Source organism: Hypomesus transpacificus, unplaced genomic scaffold (genome assembly GCF_021917145.1).
Source record: "Hypomesus transpacificus isolate Combined female unplaced genomic scaffold, fHypTra1 scaffold_146, whole genome shotgun sequence".
NCBI classification, from domain to species: Eukaryota; Metazoa; Chordata; class Actinopteri; order Osmeriformes; family Osmeridae; genus Hypomesus; species Hypomesus transpacificus.
Window position 1 is genome coordinate 212605 of NW_025813717.1, and position 20381 is coordinate 232985.

General features: G+C 43.1%; 1 protein-coding gene and 2 long non-coding RNA genes across 3 annotated transcripts; 1 reads left to right on the plus strand and 2 right to left on the minus strand.

Annotated features, from left to right (window-relative positions):
* The first annotated feature begins 6371 nt into the window (after positions 1-6371).
* On the plus strand, positions 6372-19890 carry LOC124488580 (zinc finger protein 658B-like). The gene is made up of 3 exons (XM_047051277.1): positions 6372-6785; positions 8692-9640; positions 18791-19890. The coding sequence occupies exons 2-3, from the start codon at positions 8959-8961 to the stop codon at positions 19888-19890; spliced, it is 1782 nt and encodes a 593-aa protein (XP_046907233.1). The 5' UTR covers positions 6372-6785; positions 8692-8958.
* LOC124488609 lies at positions 11353-12307 on the minus strand. Its single transcript, XR_006958723.1, has 3 exons — positions 12037-12307; positions 11746-11844; positions 11353-11617 (listed from the first exon to the last, which is right to left on the minus strand). It is a non-coding gene; the product is annotated as an uncharacterized LOC124488609 (long non-coding RNA).
* LOC124488610 lies at positions 12369-17167 on the minus strand. Its single transcript, XR_006958724.1, has 3 exons — positions 16977-17167; positions 12793-12958; positions 12369-12688 (listed from the first exon to the last, which is right to left on the minus strand). It is a non-coding gene; the product is annotated as an uncharacterized LOC124488610 (long non-coding RNA).
* Positions 19891-20381: the final 491 nt, after the last annotated feature.

Consider the following 20381-nt stretch of genomic DNA (forward strand, 5'->3'; position numbering starts at 1 on the left):
TTCCCACAGATTAGAAAGCTATATGTGGCGGGGGGGGGGGGGGGGGGGGGGGGGGGGGGGGGGTGTTGTTTCATGTCAGACCGGGGGGGGGGGGTCGAAATAATTCACAAAATCAATCAACAACAACAAACAAATAATTTCTGCATATGCAGGTAGCGACGCTGCATACAGGGTGCTAAATAACTATTTAACTGGTCGGCTCCATGACGCCGGGTAAGTAGCTAGCTCTTGAAACTTCTCACCAAAACAACGAAGGGGAACCTTCGATTAAGACATGTCCGTCGGTACCTAGCGAAAAGTAGCCTCAACTTTCCTAGACCTTTAGCTACGGCACTAATGCTGAAGGCTCGCTGATGTAGCTGTCGGTCTCACTAGAACGGCGTATGCATCGTTGCTAACGTGTGCTGACGTAGTGACTGTGTGTGTATGTGAGAAAGACGCGTGCGTGAAAGAGACGGAGGGAGAGCAGGGAAAGGAAATGCAGCTGAACGAATACGCTGCGTGTTTTTACCTAAATAGCGATAAAAAAAAATGTTTACGAAACGCAATGTGTGGCGGCCGGTGTTGATTCTGTGGCGCACCGCCACAAATTAGTCTATGTGTGGGAAACACTGGGATTTGACCGTTCACAGCAGAATCCACACTGGAGAGAAGCCCTACAGCTGTGACCTCTGTGGTAAAACCTTTAGCCAAGCTGGCAATTGCAGAGCTCACCGCAGAATCCACACAGGAGAGAAGCCCCACAGCTGTGACCTCTGTGGTAAAACCTTTAGCCATGCTAGCAGTTTCAAAATTCACTGCAGGATCCACACTGGAGAGAAGCCCTACAGCTGTGACGTCTGTGGTAAAACCTTTAGCCGTGCTAGCAGTTACACATATCACCGCAGGATCCACACTGGAGAGAAGCCACACAGCTGTGACCTCTGTGGTAAAACCTTTAGCCGTGCTAGGAGTTACACAGATCACCGCAGGATCCACACTGGAGAGAAGCCCTACAGCTGTGACCTCTGTGGTAAAACCTTTAGCCACGCTAAGAGTAGCACAAATCACCGCAGAATCCACACTGGAGAGAAGCCCTACAGCTGTGACCTCTGTGGTAAAACCTTTAGCCATGCTAGCAGTTACACAGTTCACCGCAGGATCCACACTGGAGAGAAGCCACACAGCTGTGACCTCTGTGGTAAAACCTTTAGCCGTGCTAGGAGTTACACAGATCACCGCAGGATCCACACTGGAGAGAAGCCCTACAGCTGTGACCTCTGTGGTAAAACCTTTAGCCATGCTAGCAGTTTCAAAATTCACTGCAGGATCCACACTGGAGAGAAGCCCTACAGATGTGACCTCTGTGGTAAAACCTTTAGCCGCGCTAGCAGTAGCACATATCACCGCAGAATCCACACTGGAGAGAAGCCCTACAGCTGTGACCTCTGTGGTAAAACCTTTAGCCATGCTAGCAGTTACACAGTTCACCGCAGGATCCACACTGGAGAGAAACCCTTCAGCTGTGACCTCTGTGATAAAACCTTTAGCCAGACTGGCCATTTAAAGGATCATAGCCGAATCCACACTGGAGAAAAGCCCTACAGCTGTGACCTTTGTGACTATTCAGGTAAAACAAATAGCCATCTGAAGAGTCACCTGCGTGTCCACAATAGAAAAACCCCAAAGTAGTGATGTCTGGGGCCAAGCTATCCCAGCAGTCACCACCTGAGAGAACTTCTGTGTGACCCACAGCTGGAAGAACTACTGGCCTGCACCTACTGGGACAGTACATGCAGTAACACCAGATTTACAGTCCAACATGACAGGACACAGGGAAGATACTCTACCGCTGTAACAATGGAGGAGAAGCTGTGTCAGACTGGGTAAAATCTTGGTAAACAGCTGACACCTTTCAGTTTTGAAGCACACATTTGCAATTTCATGAGAAACCCATTAAGGTGCTCAATATTAATTTGACCCAATTGTTGAGTAAGATTGGTTGGTTTGTTTTTGTTTTAACTACTAGACCTCTTAAGGGTCATGCAGTTTGTTCTTGAAACTGTATCAGTTATTTAAAGAATGTAAGTAGTGCTGATGAACACCAGATTGTGCACACAGAAATTTTATATCATTTTATGTTAAGTTTGGCAACTGAAGTGTTGAGATACTCAACTAACGAATGATTCTTTTAGAGTTCTCTATTTTTAGAAAACCATTGAGTGTCCCAGCTGGTATTTTAATCTGCAAATGACATTGCAAGGTTAATTTATGTATAGGCAGAATACATTGAATGATGAAGAATATAACATTGTGGTCTTTGGTCAAATAAAGTTATATTACCTGTGGCAGTTGTTTGTCACTTGAATTCTAGTATCTCTGCTCTTGCCTGAGACTGCAATCAATACAGGTGTTGTACCAAAATCGGTGACCCATTGAAAACAGATTAGCAAAACAGTGTAGTAAGCAGCAAAAACGATTTACACTTGGTTTAGAACATGTGTTCGTACTGAAGTTAAAAAACTCTTAGGACACACTTAACACAACAATTCTGTTGACATAACTTTGGATACTTTTTTCCTTGCTTTCACACATAATGCATTGAAAGACTGCATTTGTTTGTTAGAATCACTGTAGAGACAGCGTAGTCCTGCCAGGAAAATTAGAGATCGAGCATCTGTATTGTTGTTGACCCTTTACCTCCCTCTGGTGGCTGGCACACACCTGCAAGGACTGCAATGTAGACTTACAATATAAATTGGTGTGTGAGTGTTGCCCATGAATATAATTCACAGCACAGAAGAGATTCTCTATTACTGTAGTTGACACAGTGAGTACATGAGCATATGTTGCACATCTGTACAGGCTACTGCTGCCATCTAGTGGTAGACTGTGGTCATGCACGTAACCAGAACATGTACTGCACCATGTCATGTGTGAAATGAATTGTTTATGAAACCCCCACTGAGCGGCACGAAGTGCAGTGATACACGTCCCGTTGCAGCACCTTAAAATGTTCTAGAAGAGGGGTCTTGTGTTGGGGGCTTGGGGGCTCAGAGGCATGTATACCAGAACATGACATCAAGACATCATTCTTCATGTTGCTTTTACGTTCACACAGAGAAGCCTGACCCACCTTCTGCAGGGTATTTACCTTCGTTCAACCAGCTTCAGAGACCGAACCCAGTTAAGCTGCTATCAATGAGTACGAATCTGACATGGACACGTGCAGACTAAAAACCAGTGTAACAAATTCACCACAATACTAAAAGGTTTGGAAATCAAGAGTTGCATACAGCTGTAAAAAAAAAATAGCCTCCCTTTCTATCCTTCTGGAGACCACCGGTTAATCTTTACGTCTGTACAGAAGAACGCACACTTGTCCAAATCATAGAGGAGACAGAGAAGATGCCCTTGCAATCATGGACCCCAAAAAGGTAGGAAACAGTGTGGTGGAACATGTATGTGGCTTAGTGTTTTTGTGTGTGTGGTACCTTCTTCCTGGTGTAGAGTTTGAGGGTGGTTCGACAGATCTCCTTGATCTACTTGTCAGTGGCTCCGAACAGCAGATACCAGTGAGGTCTGGAGGGCTGGGGCATCTAGAGAGAAGGATAGCAAAATTAAATACAACTGGAGATCTAACTAGTATCTACAAACAGTGAGAGAGCTGAAGGGGCAAGAGGTGGGGTGAAAGAGAGAAGGGGAGAGAGGTGAAGGGGTGAGAAAGTCAGATGATGTTGTAAGAGTCTTCTGATGAAGATAATGAAGGATTTATTAAAAAAATGTTTTTGTAAGTTTTTAGGGAAACGTTGTAATAATGCAACGTTGGGCCTAGTTGGTGGTAGAATTTCAGCATTTGCTCTGGCTGAGCGGTTAGGGAATCGGGCTAGTAATCTGAAGGTCGCCAGTTTGATTCCCGGCTGAGCCAAATTACGTTGTGTCCTTGGGCAAGGCACCTCACCCTACTTGCCTCGGTGGAATGTCCCTGTACTTACTGTAAGTCGCTCTGGATAAGAGTGTCTGCTAAATAACTAAATGTAAATTTTGAGTATGGATTGCTTACATAGCACTATAACAGTACAGTAATAATAATCACCCAACAGTCATATTTTGATTAATCTAAATGTATTTAAAAAAATAACTGGATAAATATTATCAGAATCAGAAAGGTATTTATTCGCCATGAAAGCTTGCACAGAATTTGCTTTGGCAGGAAGATGCATACAATAAACATAGGAATATTAAACTTACATATCTGGTCTAACTATACATAGGATACATAAACTAGCGATACTAAGTGGAATACAATAAAAATAAAATATAAAATGTCTGCAATGTTCTCTCGTTGTCTTCACCGGAAATGTGCGACCATGTCCCTGTGCACATCCGTTGGTGGTTTAACATGCCCTCTTGGCTGGGACCCCATTTGGTGGACCCTCATTACTTGAGGATGGTCTCTTCTGAGCAGTCACAGGTCTCTGAGGTGTCACAGTTATCGATGTCACAGGGCTCCCACTGGCTGAAGATGGCCGCCCTCTCCTTGGTGTGTTGACAGCTGTGTTTGTCAGGATGGGAGAGGAAGCTTGTTGCGCCTGAGACAGTCTCCTGTTCAACATCTTTTTCTTGGGAATATTGAGAGCCTTGCAGTCCCGTTTGTAAAGGAGACAAGCGTTGATCACAGCAATGATAATAGTGTGCCAGAAGATGTAACTGTATCAGCGGCGCAATTTCATGAGCAACTTGTATTTGGCTCCAAATGAGTCCAACAAATCCACACCGCCCATGTATTTGTTGTATGCTCCCACAATATGAGGTCTCTCAACTTCAATGTAGGATTTGGTGGATTTGTTCCAACGTTGAATCTTTTGCACAGGATCAATACCAGCAAAGGATGACACAAGTGTGACTGCCCTGTTGTCATACCACTTGACAGCGCATATGTTGGGATTTGGTTGGCTTGTGTTGGTTTGCTCAATGTCCTTACCATCATCATCATCAGTTAGACAATCAGTGGGTCTCTGATTCTCTTTATCCACTTCCTCAAGATTTTCAACCACTTCCTCATCACTCGAATCACTGGTGTCTGATTCCATGTCAACATCACTTTCTCCAATTTGGATAGCATCCATGACATCATGCATCCTGAAGTAAACTCTCCTTGCTGGTGTCATTATTAAAATGGAAACAATAGTTAGAGTATGTTCAAGTACACCTAATTCCAATGCAAAATAATCTAATTAATGCAGTACATTCCACTGAAGGCACACAATACTGTGGGGCTAGCCTAATGTAGGCTAGCCTAATATCGCTCTGGATAAGAGTGTCTGCTAAATGACAAAATGTAAATGTAAATGTAATGTGCTTTCTACTTAACAGTCTAAAAGGAAAACACAACCCCCCAGACTTCTTACCCCCCGACATTGCACAACATTCACACCTGTCCCTGAACAATGCACCATACATGCAACCCCCACATTCCAAAACATTTACACTTGTCGTCCCTGAACAACCATCCTCCAAAGCATTCCACAAACAGTATCTGCTTGGTGCAACAAGCAAAGTCTAGATTTAAAAAAACAGTTGACTGTGTTTCACTGCTAACATAGAAATAAAATTGATGTAGAAATCTTCAAATCTGGTCTAAACTGACAATTATAACAAATAACCCATTTGTAAAGTAAGAATCATCAAATACATTATATTTCTGTAAGCATTTATCCTGTATCTGAACATTCGAGAAGTGTAATGTCTCCATGTAGAGTACAAGGTGCTATTGCTATTTTAGCTCCCATTTTGACCCAACGTTGTAAAATTACAACAAAGACAAAACAAGCTGAAAATAAAATGGGATGCATGAATTCCACGATAACTTCAGGGTTTCCTGCAGAAAATGTGTTAGTCAAGGTGGTAGGGTGAGATTTGCTGACGAAGTTCACCTCCAAAAACAAAGTTGTCTAGAGAAGGGAGACAGCCGTTGGAATGAAAGGGAGAAAATGGTCAAGAAAACTGGTGGAAACACGGCAAATAAAAAAATAAAAAATCTAAAGATCCATATACACATTTAGTATCCAATGGCATTGCAGGGCAGGACCCGATGTCTATGAAAATGGGATTTTTCAAAAAAACAGGGGGTTTTGGAGGGCTAAGCTTGACCATATGATTCACTTTTGTGGCCTCTCCAGTAAGATAGAGGTAAAGCCCATCCCCTTGTTTACTTAAGCCTAGTGTTACCCAGAGTTCATATTTGGGGTTAGGCCTCTCTTTAAACACAAGGAATATTGAACACAGAATCATTCTTACACAGGATTGCACCATGGTTGTAATGACCGGCTTTTTGTCTTGATGTTTGTGGGCTGTCTTACGTCATCACGTAAGGTGCGTGCAGCTGTGAAGCGCTAAATTACCTCAAGGAAGTTTAATGCAGACGTTGTTATAAGGAGCAGCATTTCGTTTATGGATGGTCATGTTTGGTGAACATAAGTCTATATTTGTTTGGTTTCCTTTTGGAAAGCGGAGCGAGGTAATTTGTATCTGTGTCAAACTTCTCTTATTTCTTGTAATATTTTACCTCCGCACGTATAATTGAATGTAATTGTAGCACATGTTCGAGACATGATCACATGTTCGTAATAGTAGCACATGTTCAAGACATGATTTCCTTTGTGCTATGTGTGTATTTACATTGTTGCATTTGTGTATTCTTTGTGTAGTTTTACGGTGTCTAGAAGTCTACGTGTACTATGTATGTTGATGCATGGTACTTCAAGGAAATCAACGTCGAACGGCGATAGCTAATAAAGACATCAGTGAGAACTCTCTGCCTCCTCGTACTTCCACCAAGGGGTTGCTAACAATGGTGTCTCAATCTAGATTGGCAATAGACCAATTATTAGTTTGTAAACAATCGGGATGCGCGCGCACTGTGGCTGCAGAAAACTGGGAAAGGATAGCATTTTAAATGGAAAAAGGACCACACGGATAATACAAATAGTTCGATTTAAAAAGAGCAAAAGCGTCCAGGAGGACATGCCTAGAGGAGAGAAAGCGATCACCCAATGATCTGTCGCATCAGAATTTTGATTTGGGTCACGAAAGTCTTGAAATTTGAGTGAGAATGTCGCCCGGTACAGACCGCATAGTCGAGCGGCAACCATGTCTTCACGTCATGTCACAAAGTTCATAATTTTACAGAAGTTTTGAATTTGTAATTTTACAAGTTTTGAATTTTACAGTCAATTCTACATTATAAAGTCGAGCAGGGCAGCTTTCAAGAGATATGGGAATCCTGCTTTTAGTCAGCTGGTCCGATTATTTTTCTGATTTGTTTAAACTGGCAATCTGAGTGAGACTACATCCCAGTTACACTGTTTTGACGTTAGCCTCAGTCAGATTAGCTCACTGGCAGTGTGCACAATGTTGTATTTCACTCCATTCTACACCAGAAACGTCAGGGAGGACTGCCTAATGTAGATACGAGTCTGGTGAAGATAGCCAGAATCTTGGATTTCTTTAACCTGTCTGTTTCATTCGTCATTTGCCTGAGAAAGCGACCTCCGTTAGCCAGGCTAGTTTTGCCCGATCACTTGGACAGGCTATCGGGGTCAAGTGACTTTTGAGCATAGACAAGTGAACGTAAATGTATTTGTCCAAAGGCCAAGAGCCTCAAAAAGTTAATATCAAGCCCTGCAATCCAGTGGCCAGAGATATATGATGACCTGAACGACACTCCAAGAGTAATAGAACGGGGAGAAGTTCGTCTTTTGCAACCCACATACGCAGTTGAGCCTGCTTGACAGTTGTGTGACGTAGGGTGATAATTGGTCTATACCAGTCAATGTTAGCAGTCTCGCTTCATAGAGTAGAGAAGACAAAAGCTTTTGTTTTTTTATCACCTGGTGTTGACTCTCAAGAGTTGTGATGCACATTGTACCCTCTCCTTGTCCCATGGTGCAGTCACGGTGGTGCGGTCATGGTGCGGTCATGGTGGTGTGGTCATGGTCATGGTGTGGTCATGGTGGTGTGGTCATGGTGGTGCGGTTATGGTGTGGTCATCTCGCCTCCCCCTATCCAGTACCTCTCACCGGCCTTAACTTTCACATTCTCTGCAGCAATTCATATAACCCTGGGCACCCCTCCCTGCCAGTACGCTGACTTATTGCATTCCTCTTCTCACGAAAGGATACATTGTACAAGAATGTCCCTCTTCTCACTCTCTCAGACACTGTCATGTCCTGGTGCATAATCATAATCATTACATATATGTTCAACATGGTTATTACACATTTTGAATATCTGAGTCATTGATTGTTTTTGTATTCAATAGAAGCATAGCTTATATTCATCATTCAACAGGGACATAGAACATCAAATAGAAGCATTTCCTCAACACATTTTATGTTTTTAAATAGAACTGAAGACACACACAATAGAGACAGAGTATATTATCATTGAATTTAAAACCTTTCAATTCCAATCCAAATTCATTTTATGGTTCATTTGCATGTAATGCATATTGTTTAGGTAAATCATCCAGCCTATAACTGTAAAGAAAAACAAATTAAAATAAAAAGGACTTGTATGCCAGAGATAGTTTTTGTCACCTCTCACCAAATGATCAACATTACATATGCAAAGTGGCCCATTATGACAGACAAAAGAGTTTCTTAATATGAGAAAGCTGAGTTCTCATCAACTTGGAACTGTTTCTTTCAGATTCCCTACTGAACAATCATACTTGGTCATGGGCGGAGACAAGGGAGGCTCCTTAAGGCTCCAGAGAGACTACAGACAATCAAACAGAGAGATAATCAACCATAGAGAGACTCAACCGTAGAGACACTCAACCAGAGAGACTACAGACAGAGACTAATGCTGAAACAGCAGTAACCGGACAGAGGATCAACCAGAGAGAAACACGCTTCCAGAGACTAGATCCAGGATCCATAAAGACCAAACAAAGAACAAAGAGAGAGCTGAGTTATGAAGACACATCACTGTGATACATGTGGGAAGAGCCTTTCCTCATCCATTAACCTCAAGAAGCACACAATGATCCACACTGGAGAGAAACCCTACTGCTGTGACCTATGTGGTAAAACCTTTAACCAGGCTGGCAATTTCAGAGCTCATAGCAGAATCCATACTGGAGAGAAGCCCTACAGCTGTGACCTCTGTGGTAAAACCTTTAGCCATAGTAGCAATTACACATATCACTGCAGGATCCACACTGGAGAGAAACCCTACAGTTGTGACCTCTGTGGTAAAACCTTTAGCCGTGCTAGCAGTTACACAGTTCACCGCAGGATCCACACTGGAGAGAAGCCCTACAGCTGTGACCTCTGTGGTAAAACCTTTGGCAGTGCTAGCAGTTACACACATCACCGCAGGATCCACACTGGAGAGAAGCCCTACAGCTGTGACCTCTGTGGTAAAACCTTTGGCAGTGCTAGCAGTTACACACATCACCGCAGGATCCACACTGGAGAGAAGCCCTACAGTTGTGACCTCTGTGGTAAAACCTTTAGCCATGCTAGCAGTTACACAGTTCACCGCAGGATCCACACTGGAGAGAAACCCTTCAGCTGTGACCTCTGCGATAAAACCTTTAGCCAGACTGGCCATTTAAAAGATCATAGCCGGATCCACACTGGGGAGAAGCCCTATAGTTGTGACCTCTGTGGTAAAACCTTTAAACAGAATGGGGATTTAACAGCTCACCGCAGAATCCACACTGGAGAGAAGCCCTACAGCTGTGACCTCTGTGACTATTCAGGTAAAACAAACAGCCAACTGAAGAGTCACCTGCGTGTTCACAATAGAAAAACCCCAAAGTAGTGATGTCTGGGGCCCATTAAGGTGCTCAATATTAATTTGACCCAATTGTTGAGTAAGATTGGTTGGTTTGTTATTGTTTTAACTACAAGACCTCTTGAGGGTCATGCAGTTTGTTCTTGAAACTGTATCAGTAATTTAAAGAATGTAAGTAGTTCTGATGAACACCAGATTGTGCTCATAGAAATTTTATATCATTTTATGTTAAGTTTGGCAACTGAAGTGTTGAGATACACAACTAATGAATGATTCTTTTAGAGTTCTCTATTTTTAGAAAACCATTGAGTGTCCCAGCTGGTATTTTAATCTGCAAATGACATTGCAAGTTTAATTTATGTATAGGCAAAATACATTGAATGATGAAGAATATAACATTGTGGTCAAATCGAAAATAAAGTTATATTACTTGTGGCAGTTGTTTGTGACTTAAATTCTAGTATCTCTGCTCTTGCCTGAGACTGCAATCAATACAGGAGTTGCACCGAAACCGGTGACCCATCGAAAACAGATTAGCAAAACAGTGTGGTAAGCAGCAAAAATGATTTACACTTGGTTTAGAACATGTGTTCGTACTGAAGTTAAAAAACTCTTAGGACACACTTAACACAACAATTCTGTTGACATAATTTTGGATACTTTTTTCCTTGCTTTCACACATAATGCATTGAAAGACTGCATTTGTTTGTTAGAATCACTGTAGAGACAGCGTAGTCCTGCCAGGAAAATTAGAGATCGAGCATCTGTATTGTGATTGACCCTTTACCTCCAAAGTCAGATGTACATAACGGTCTGGTGGCTGGCACACACCTGCAAGGACTGCAATGTAGACTTACAATATAAATTGGTGTGTGAGTGTTGCCCATTAATATAATTCACAGCACAGAAGAGATTCTCTATTAGTTGACACAGTGAGTACATGAGCATATGTTGCACATCTGTACAGGCTACCGCTGCTGTCTAGTGGTAGACTGTGGTCACGCACGTAACCAGACCATGTACTGCACCATGTCATGTGTGAAATTAATTGTTTATGAAACCCCCACTGAGCGGCACGAAGTGCAGTGATACACGTCCCGTTGCAGCACCTTAAAATGTTCTAGAAGAGGGGTCTTGTGTTGGGGGCTTGGGGGCTCAGAGGCATGTATACCAGAACATAACATCAAGACATTATTCTTCATGTTGCTTTTACGTTCACACAGAGAAGCCTGACCCACTTACTGCAGGGTATGACTTTACCTTCGTTCAACCAGCTTCATAGACCGAACCCAGTTAAGCTGCTATCAATGAGTAAAATCTGACATGCACACGTGCAGACTAAAAACCAGTTTAACAAATTCACCACAATACTAAAAGGTCTGGAAATCAAGAGTGCATACAGCTGTAAAAAAATATGGCCTCCCTTTCTCTCATTCTGGAGACCACCGGTTAATCTTTACGTCTGTACAGAATAGGGCTTTAGAAGAACGCACACTTGTCCAAATCATAGATCTAACAAACACAACCCTTGTAAGTTGTCGTGTGTTATTGTGTGTTATAGTTTATTTTGTGCACAAATGTAGTTCCTGAATGATCCTTTTATTGTTGTACATACATACTCATTCCTTCTTCCACTGAGTAGGGCTTTTATAAATCAAAGAGTTCACAATACGTCAGCAGTTTAAACCATCTTTACACTGTAAATGTCATTTCCATAGTCCATAACTGTACATTGAAACTAAAAAAGGGTTGGGGGGGTGTTGCCGCGGTCACGGTCTGCGGCTGTTGGAACGAGAGCGGGAGCTGTGGGCGACTGCGTCTGCTGTTGTAACTACGGGAGAGGAGGGGGGAGATAGAAGGGGAGACAGGAGAGAGGCGGGAGTCAGACAGGCCTACACCCAACTCATCTACATCAACTCCCAATAACCCCAGGTTAAAGATGCAGGAAAGGTGTCTTACTGTCTGCGGGGAGAGCGGGAAAACGAGTGAGAGCGTGTTCTGGACCTGGAGCCACTCCCACTCCTGCTGTTCCTGCCAATCGTGGCCTCCTTCCTCATCCTGAGAGAGACAGGGGAGGGGGGGGGCAGAAAAGAGACGTTACACTCAGAGGAGATGAGCTTCACACAGCTCTGGGCCTAGAGGGAGTATGAAGTAAGTGTGCAGTGGTGTGTGTTTGTGCAGTAGTGTGTGTATGTGTATGTGTGTGTGTGTGTAGTAGTGTGGGTATATGTTTGTGTGTAGGAGTCTCACCCTTTGTGTGGGCTCTTGGAGCGCAGGGTTGTCAGGCTCCTTCTTGACTTCACAACATTAGGAGAACCTGGGAGAACTCACACACACATGCATGCGTCATCCTCTGGTAGTGGACCAAGCTGCAGTCCAATCTACTGAACAAGGAAGGCAATGGTTATAATAGGAAGTAGGTGCGTACTAATTTTGTACTGTCATACACATATTTACATTTACATTTAGTCATTTAGCAGACGCTCTTATCCAGAGCGACTTACAGTAAGCACAGGGACATTCCCCCCGAGGCAAGTAGGGTGAAGTGCCTTGCCCAAGGACACAACATCATGTGGCACGGCGGGGAATCGTTCTGGCAACCTTCTGATTACTAGCCCGACTCCCTCATCGCTCAGCCATCTGACTCCCATATATATCGCTCAACTGCCATTCGTGGCCAGGTCTCCTTGCAAAAGAGAATGTCTCAACAGGTTTTCCTTGTTAAATAAAGGCTGAATGAAAAACAAAAGGTTCCCTTCACAAGTTTGGAGCCGGGGGAGAAGCCCCCCAGGGCAGACAGTGCGGGGGTCCCATCAGGATTCAGCCCTTTGGCCTTCAGCTTGGCCTCCTGCAGGAACATCTACCTCCTCTCCACCTCCTTCTCCAGATGATTGTAGTTAGGCTGAGGAGACAGACAAGATGCCCTTGCAATCATGGACCCCAAAAAGGTAGAAAACAATGTGGTAGAACATGCATGTGGCTTAGTGCGGACAGTATGTGTGTTACTTTCTTCCTGGTGTAGAGTTTGAGGGTGGTTAGATAGATCTCCTTGATTTCCTTCCGTCAGTGACTCTGAACAGCAGCTACCAGTGAGGTCTGGAGGGCTGGGGCGATGGGCTCAGCTTGGAACCTCACAAACACGTTGGTCCTCAGGCTGTCATTCATATAGTTCCTACGACACACAGGAGACTGTCAGAAATATGAATCTATCAAGCATTGCACAGTCAGTCGGTGAACAAGTTAAGAAAGCTTTATTGCTTTCAAAACATCACACGCCATTGTGCTGCAAAGTTTGTCCGCTTGCATGTTGTGCTAGCTACCTATTTAAACAGAAACCGCTCTTCAAAGACATTGGTTAAAACAAAGGCATGCAAATGTCCCATGGCTCTTCCTTCAATGGCTCCCTTGCATAGACCTGGCGTGCGTGTGTGCGTGCGTGCGTGTGTGCACTCTCTGACCCTTCTAAGCTTGACCATATGATTGACTCTTTTATGGCCTCTCCAGTAAGATAGCGGTAAAGCCCAGATCCCCTTGTTTACGTAAGCCTAGTGTTACCCAGAGTTCAGATTTGGGGTTAGGCCTCTCTTTAAACACAAGGAATACTGAACACAGAATCATTCTTATACAGGATAACAGTTACATCTTTAACTTTTCTAACAGAGACACATACAGAAAACATGGCACCTTCGCCCCCACACTCACCCCTCTGTCCACCAACCCCCACAACATCACAGCCCAGCCCTGAACCACAGCTGTGGTCGCCAAGCCCGCCCAGGACCAAAAGGGAGAGCCCTAGGCTTGAGGCAGGCTTTTTTGACAGTCCCAGGCCTTGACCAACCTGCCTTACGCCCACCCTCTACAGTCTGGCTCTCAGGCTGGGTGTGTGGGAGGGATGGTGGAGATATGCTGGAGCAAAAGCTTGCGGCAAGCCACAGCTGTGTCCAAGGCCAGGCAGGCGAGCGCAAGCTGGAGGGGAGCAACACTGCAGTAGAACCATTACACAGAAACAGAGACTCTCTAGGTTAACTTTGTACACTCAAGTTGAGTATCACTAAAGACTGGACAATGCATACAGGAAATCAGGGGAGTTAAATAGATTTAAATAGAATCAAAATATGGGAGGATATGAAATGATTAGCACAGAAAGAAGGACACTGCATGCTAGATAGCTTTTGTTTAGGTCTTTAGATAGGGCTCCTGGGAATGGCCTTGATGTTCCTTCTATTTTCCCAGTCAAAGTTGCATGGCATTATACACTTAGCTAATATTATGACCTCTCAACTACCCAAGTGTCACAGGCATTTCCTAGTCGCACCTGACAAATAACTAACTTATGGCCATGCAAGCATAAGAAAACAGCATAATGACGGTTTATCAATGATACTAGAAACATAATTAATAGATACATATTTCTCTCACCAAGGGTTCTCATTAGCTTAATATAAGAAGGTATAGTTCAAACATTGTTATTATATTCATAGTATTTCAAACTGTATAAAAGTAATAAAGTAATCATTATGTTTAATCATTGTTAACTCATCAGTGGTTAAGGATAGACCTCTTCAATAGTTACAAATGTTTTGGTTTGCAATCTGTAACAGCCTCCTCTGATTACTGAAAACATTCCAGCTGGTTCTTACCCTCTTCACTGCAGCTTTGGCCTTGTATCCTAGTCATATATGCTAGTATTCCATCCTATATTGCTCCAAGCCTCACAGTGTCTGATCATAATAGATCAGGGATCTTTGAGTTTGCATCATTGTTTATCTGAACTCAAAATATCTTTACAGGGTCAATTTGGTTCTGGCAGCCTTTGGTCACAGGCCTAACAGCAGTTTACATACACTCGCTCCTAAAGCTACTGGGTCCTAAGCTATGCAGGTTTAGTTTAAACAGGTTAACTGCTTGCCTGCTTATGATGGGCCCAGTGTACGGTGTTCATTTTAGGACATCCTCAGACTCAAACGAAAAGGCGTCAAGTCTCAGACCAAACGGCTTCAGTCTCAGAAAAACCTCTGTCATTTTCAGAAAAACGTCCTCAAACTAAACGCCGTCAGAAAAACGTCTGTCATTCTCAGACCAAACGCTCTCAAACCAAACGCCATCGTTCTCAGACAAAACGCTCTCAAACCAAACGACATTGTTCTCAAACAAAACGCTCTCAAACCAAACGCCATCGTTCTCAAACAAAACGCTCTCAAACCAAACGCCATCGTTCTCAGACAAAACGCTCTCAAACCAAACGCCATCGTTCTCAGACAAAACGCTCTCAAACCAAACGCCATCGTTCTCAGACAAAACACCCTCAAACTAAACTTTGTCAGCATTTTTTTTGTCAAAGTTAGCTAGCTAGATGGGGGAGCTGCTGACTAGCTTTCTGAATTAGCTAAAGTAGCAGCTTTTAAAATGAATACCATGGTGTTATTTCTGTTAACTGGTACAGCAAGAAAACTTACATTTGATATAGCTAATACAAAATACGTAACTTTACTGGCGGAACAGTTGTTCAGATCGACGCGCCGCATGTTGATGACGTTTATGATTCTTTAGCAAAGTTTGTTTGTAGTATCCATGACAACCGGAGGACTACACATAGGTTTACGTTACACGAGTGAACTAGCTTGCAGAAAACAACTATTTTTTATTAGCTATATCTTGCTGTACCATATAGCTATTCTTGCTGTACCAGTTAAGAGAAACAACACAATGGTATTCACTTTAAAAGCTGCTACTTTAGCTAATTCAGAAAGCTAGTCAGCAGCTCCCCCATGATCTAGCTAACTTTGATAACAAAAAATCTGACAAAGTTTAGTATGAGGGCGTTTTGTCTGAGAACGATGGCGTTTGGTTTGAGAGCGTTTTGTCTGAGAACTATAGCGTTTGGTTTGAGAGCGTTTTGTCTGAGAACGATGGCGTTTGGTTTGAGAGCGTTTTGTCTGAGAACGATGGCGTTTGGTTTGAGAGCGTTTGGTCTGAGAACGATGGCGTTTGGTTTGAGAGCGTTTGGTCTGAGAACGATGGCGTTTGGTTTGAGACCGTTTTGTCTGAGAACGATGGCGTTTGGTTTGAGAGCGTTTTGTCTGAGAACGATGGCGTTTGGTTTGAGAGCGTTTGGTCTGAGAACGATGGCGTTTGGTTTGAGAGCGTTTTGTCTGAGAACGATGGCGTTTAATTTGAGAGCGTTTGGTCTGAGAACGATGGCGTTTGGTTTGAGAGCGTTTTGTCTGAGAACGATGGCGTTTGGCTTGAGAGCGTTTGGTCTGAGAATGAAATATGTTTTTCTGACGGCGTTTAGTTTGAGGACGTTTTGTCTAAGAATGACAGAGGTTTTTCTGAGACTAAAGCCGTTTGGTCTAAGACTTGACGCCTTTTCGTTTGAGTCTGAGGATGTCCTAAAATGAACACCGTACCAGTGAGTGTCAGTCAACCACCGCCGCCCTGCTCACTTACTGGTCTACTGAGTCGCCTTCTTGCGGACCTACTGTTCCAGATCTCTCCCCCAAACACGTCGGAGGTCATAATTTGTTGAGGTTCTAATCTGGGTGGAGAAGAACACCAGGTGGAATGGTAGACCAAGTTTACTAAGCTAAACTTTATAGTTTAATAAGATGAAAGATTATGCAAATCAAACAATGAATGTACACCATGGTGTCTCAATCTAGATCGGCGATACCCGTCAATGTTACCAGTCTCGTTTCGTAGAAGACAAAAGCCTTTGGTTTTTTATCACCTGGTGTTGACTCTAAAGAGTTGTGACGCCCATTGTACCCTTTCCTTGTCTTATGGTGCGGTCATGGTGCGGTCATGGTGGTGCGGTCATGGTATGACGACGATCGATTAACATGGAAGTCTCACATTGCTATGACAGTAAATAAATGTTCGAAAACTATTGGGATTATAGGGAAAATTAAACATCTTTTATCTAAGGAATCCTTTACAACTATATACAACAGTTGAATCTACCCCTACCTTACATATTGTAATATCGTTTGGGGAAATGCCTACAAAACTTCTCTACACCCTCTATTAATTCTACAGAAAAAATGTCTACGCATTGCCACTAGTTCCAGTTTATACACCCATTCTACACCATTATTTGAGAAACTTGGAATTTTAAACATTTATGACATTAACAGATTTTAACTTGCTTTTTTTACAGCCCAATATATAAACCATAATCTTCCTTTTACCTTTGACGGTTTCCTGAATTTTCGTTCTCAGATTCACAATTATCAAACTCGCCAATGCGGCAATTTACATATCCCCCTTTTCAGAACCTCTTTGGCCCAAATGTCTGTCAAATTCAAGTGTTTCACAGTATGGAACTATCTTCCCCCTGCCTCAAGAATTTTACTTCCTCTTTTCTGACCTTCAAATATGATCTTAAAACACACCTGTTAAAAAATCCAACCCCGTTGTAGTTGTCACTCAATCATTTATATACCATACCATTATCGATTACCCTTTCCACATCGTTTTCATTTACTATGTATGACTTTATTATTTATTGTGGACTTAAAGTTTTAGTTGTCTGTGTATCCGTATTGCATGTTTATTTCTATGTAATACTTTACTTTTTTGTTATTGGTAATCCAAGCCATTCGATTTACTTAATTACGTGATTATCCTCATTGTATTCATTCATTTTCTATGTATTAATTTGCTTTAGCACCTGATTATTATTATACATTTTGTTTAGTTTAGAGGAGGAGGGCCTCGTATAAGCGTTTACGCTTCTTCCCTCCTCGTGCACCTGTTTTATCCATTGATTTTGTATTATGTTTTTATATAATATTTTGTGCAAATAAACAAACAAACAAAACAAACAAATGGTGCGGCAGGTGTGGTCATGGTGTGGTCATAATGTGGTCATGGTGCGGTCATGGTGCGGTCATGTTGGTGCGCTCATGGTGCGGCAGAGGTAGTCATGGTGTGGTCATGGTGTGGTCATGGTGTGGTCATGGTGTGGTCATGGTGTGGTCATGGTGCGGTCATGGTGTGGTCATGGTGTGGTCATGGTGGTGTGGTCATGGTGTGGTCATGGTGTGGTCATGGTGTGGTCATGGTGCGGTCATGGTGTGGTCATGGTGCGGTCATGGTGTGGTCATGGTGCGGTCATGGTGCATTCATGGTGCGGTCATGATGCGGTCATAGTGTGGTAATCTCGCCTCCCCCTATCCGGTACCTCTCACCGGCCTTGACTTCCACATTCTCTACAGCAAATCATATCACCCTGTGCACCCCTCCCTGCCAGTACGCTGACTAAATGCATTCCTCTTCTCACGAAAAAGATACATCTGAAGCATTGATTGTATCTGGAATATATGTTCAACATGGTCATTAGACATTTTGTATATCCGAAGCATTGATTGTATTTTTATTCAACAAAGGCATAGATTATATACATAATTCAACAGACATAGAACATATGAAATAGAAGCATCGATTACTTTCCTCAAAATAAAATCTCAAGTTTTTAAGTAGAACTTGAGACAAACACAATAGAGACAGAATATATTATTTTCATAGGATTAAAATTTTTGCAATTCCAATCCAAAGTCATTTTATGGTTAATTTGCATTTAATGTGTATTGTGTAGGTTAATCATATAGCCTATAATTTTGAATGAAACCAAATTAAAATAACCACATGATCAACATTACATGTGCAAAGTGGACATTATGTCAGACAAAAGAGTTCCTTCATATGGGAAAGCTGAGTTCTCATTACTAACTTGGAACTGTTTCATCCAGATCCCGTACTGGCCAATCATACTTGGTCATGGGCGGAGACTAGTCAGAGAAGACATCTTAAGGCTCCAGAGAAACTACACAGACTCAACCAGAGAGACTACAGAGAGAGACTCAACCATAGAGAGACTCAACCAGAAACAGCAGTAACCAGACAGAGGATTAATGAGAGAAACAAGCTTCCAGAGACTATACAAGACGTGATCCAGAGAGACCAGACAGAGAACAAACAGAGGGCTGAGTTATGGAGACACATCACTGTGATACATGTGGGAAGAGCCTTTCCTCATCTAGTAACCTCAAGAGGCACATGATGATCCACACTGGAGAGAAGCCCTACAGCTGTGACCTTTGTGGTAAAACCTTTAGCCATGCTAGCAGTTACACATATCATCGCAGGATCCACACTGGAGAGAAGCCCTACAGCTGTGACCTTTGTGGTAAAACCTTTAGCCATGCTAGCAGTTACACATATCACCGCAGGATCCACACTGGAGAGAAGCCCTACAGCTGTGACCTTTGTGGTAAAACCTTTAGCAGAGCTAACCATTTCAAAGATCATAGCCGGATCCACACTGGAGAGAAGCCCTACAGCTGTGACCTTTGTGGTAAAACCTTTAGCCATGCTAGCAGTTACACATATCACCGCAGGATCCACACTGGAGAGAATCCCTACAGCTGTGACCTCTGTGGTAAAACCTTTAGTCAGGCTGGCAATCTCAGACATCACCGCAGGACCCACACTGGAGAGAAGCCCTACAGCTGTGACCTCTGTGATAAAACCTTTAGCCATGCTGCCACTTTCAGAATTCACCGCAGGATCCACACTGGAGAGAAGCCCTACAGCTGTGACCTCTGTGGTAAAACCTTTAGCCAGGCTGGCAATCTCAGACAGCACCGCAGGACCCACACTGGAGAGAAGCCCTACAGCTGTGACCTCTGTGATAAAACCTTTAGCCATGCTACCACTTTCAGAATTCACCGCAGGATCCACACTGGAGAGAAGCCCTACAGCTGTGACCTCTGTGATAAAACCTTTAGCTATGCTAACAGTTTCAAAATTCACCGCAGGATCCACACTGGAGAGAAGCCTTACAGCTGTGACCGCTGTGGTAAAACCTTTAGCCATGCTAGCAGTTACACAGATCACCGCAGGATCCACACTGGAGAGAAGACTTACAGCTGTGACCTCTGTGGTAAAACCTTAAGCAGTGGTAGCAGTTTCAAAGTTCACTGCAGAATCCACACTGGAGAGAAGCCCTACAGCTGTGACCTCTGTGACTATTCAGGTAAAACAAGTACCCATCTGAAGAGTCACCTGCATGTCCACAATAGAAAAACCCCAAAGCAGTGATGTCTGGGAACAAGCTGTCCCAGCAGTCACCACCTAAGAGAACTTCTGTGTGACCCACAGCTGGAAGAACTACTGGCCTGCACCTACTGGGACAGCACATGCAGTAACACCAGATCTACAGTCCAACATGACAGGACACAGGGAAGATACCCTGTAACAATGGAGGTGAAGCTGTGTCAGACTGGGTAGAATCTTGGTAAACAGCTGACACCTTTCAGTTTTGAAACACACATTTGTAAATTCATAAGAAACCCATTAAGGTGCTCAATATTAGTTTTGACCCAATTGTTGAGTAAGATTGGTTGGTTTGTTATTGTTTTAACTACAAGACCTCTTGAGGGTCATGCACTTTGTTCTTAAAACGGTATCAGTAATTTAAAGAATAAAAGTAGTTCTGATGAACACCAGATTGTGCACATAGAAAGTACAGCAGAAAATCAAAAACCAGAACAAGCAAGACAGGCACTATGTTTACCTTATTGTTTAATTGT

Excerpts from the sequence above, each read along its gene's own strand:
- LOC124488580 (XM_047051277.1), top strand. The coding sequence starts at position 8,959 with ATGAAGACACATCACTGTGATACATGTGGGAAGAGCCTTTCCTCATCC. Across the intron at positions 9,641-18,790 it reads CCACACTGGGGAGAAGCCCT|ATCACTGTGATACATGTGGG; the intron begins ATAGTTGTGACC and ends TTATGGAGACAC.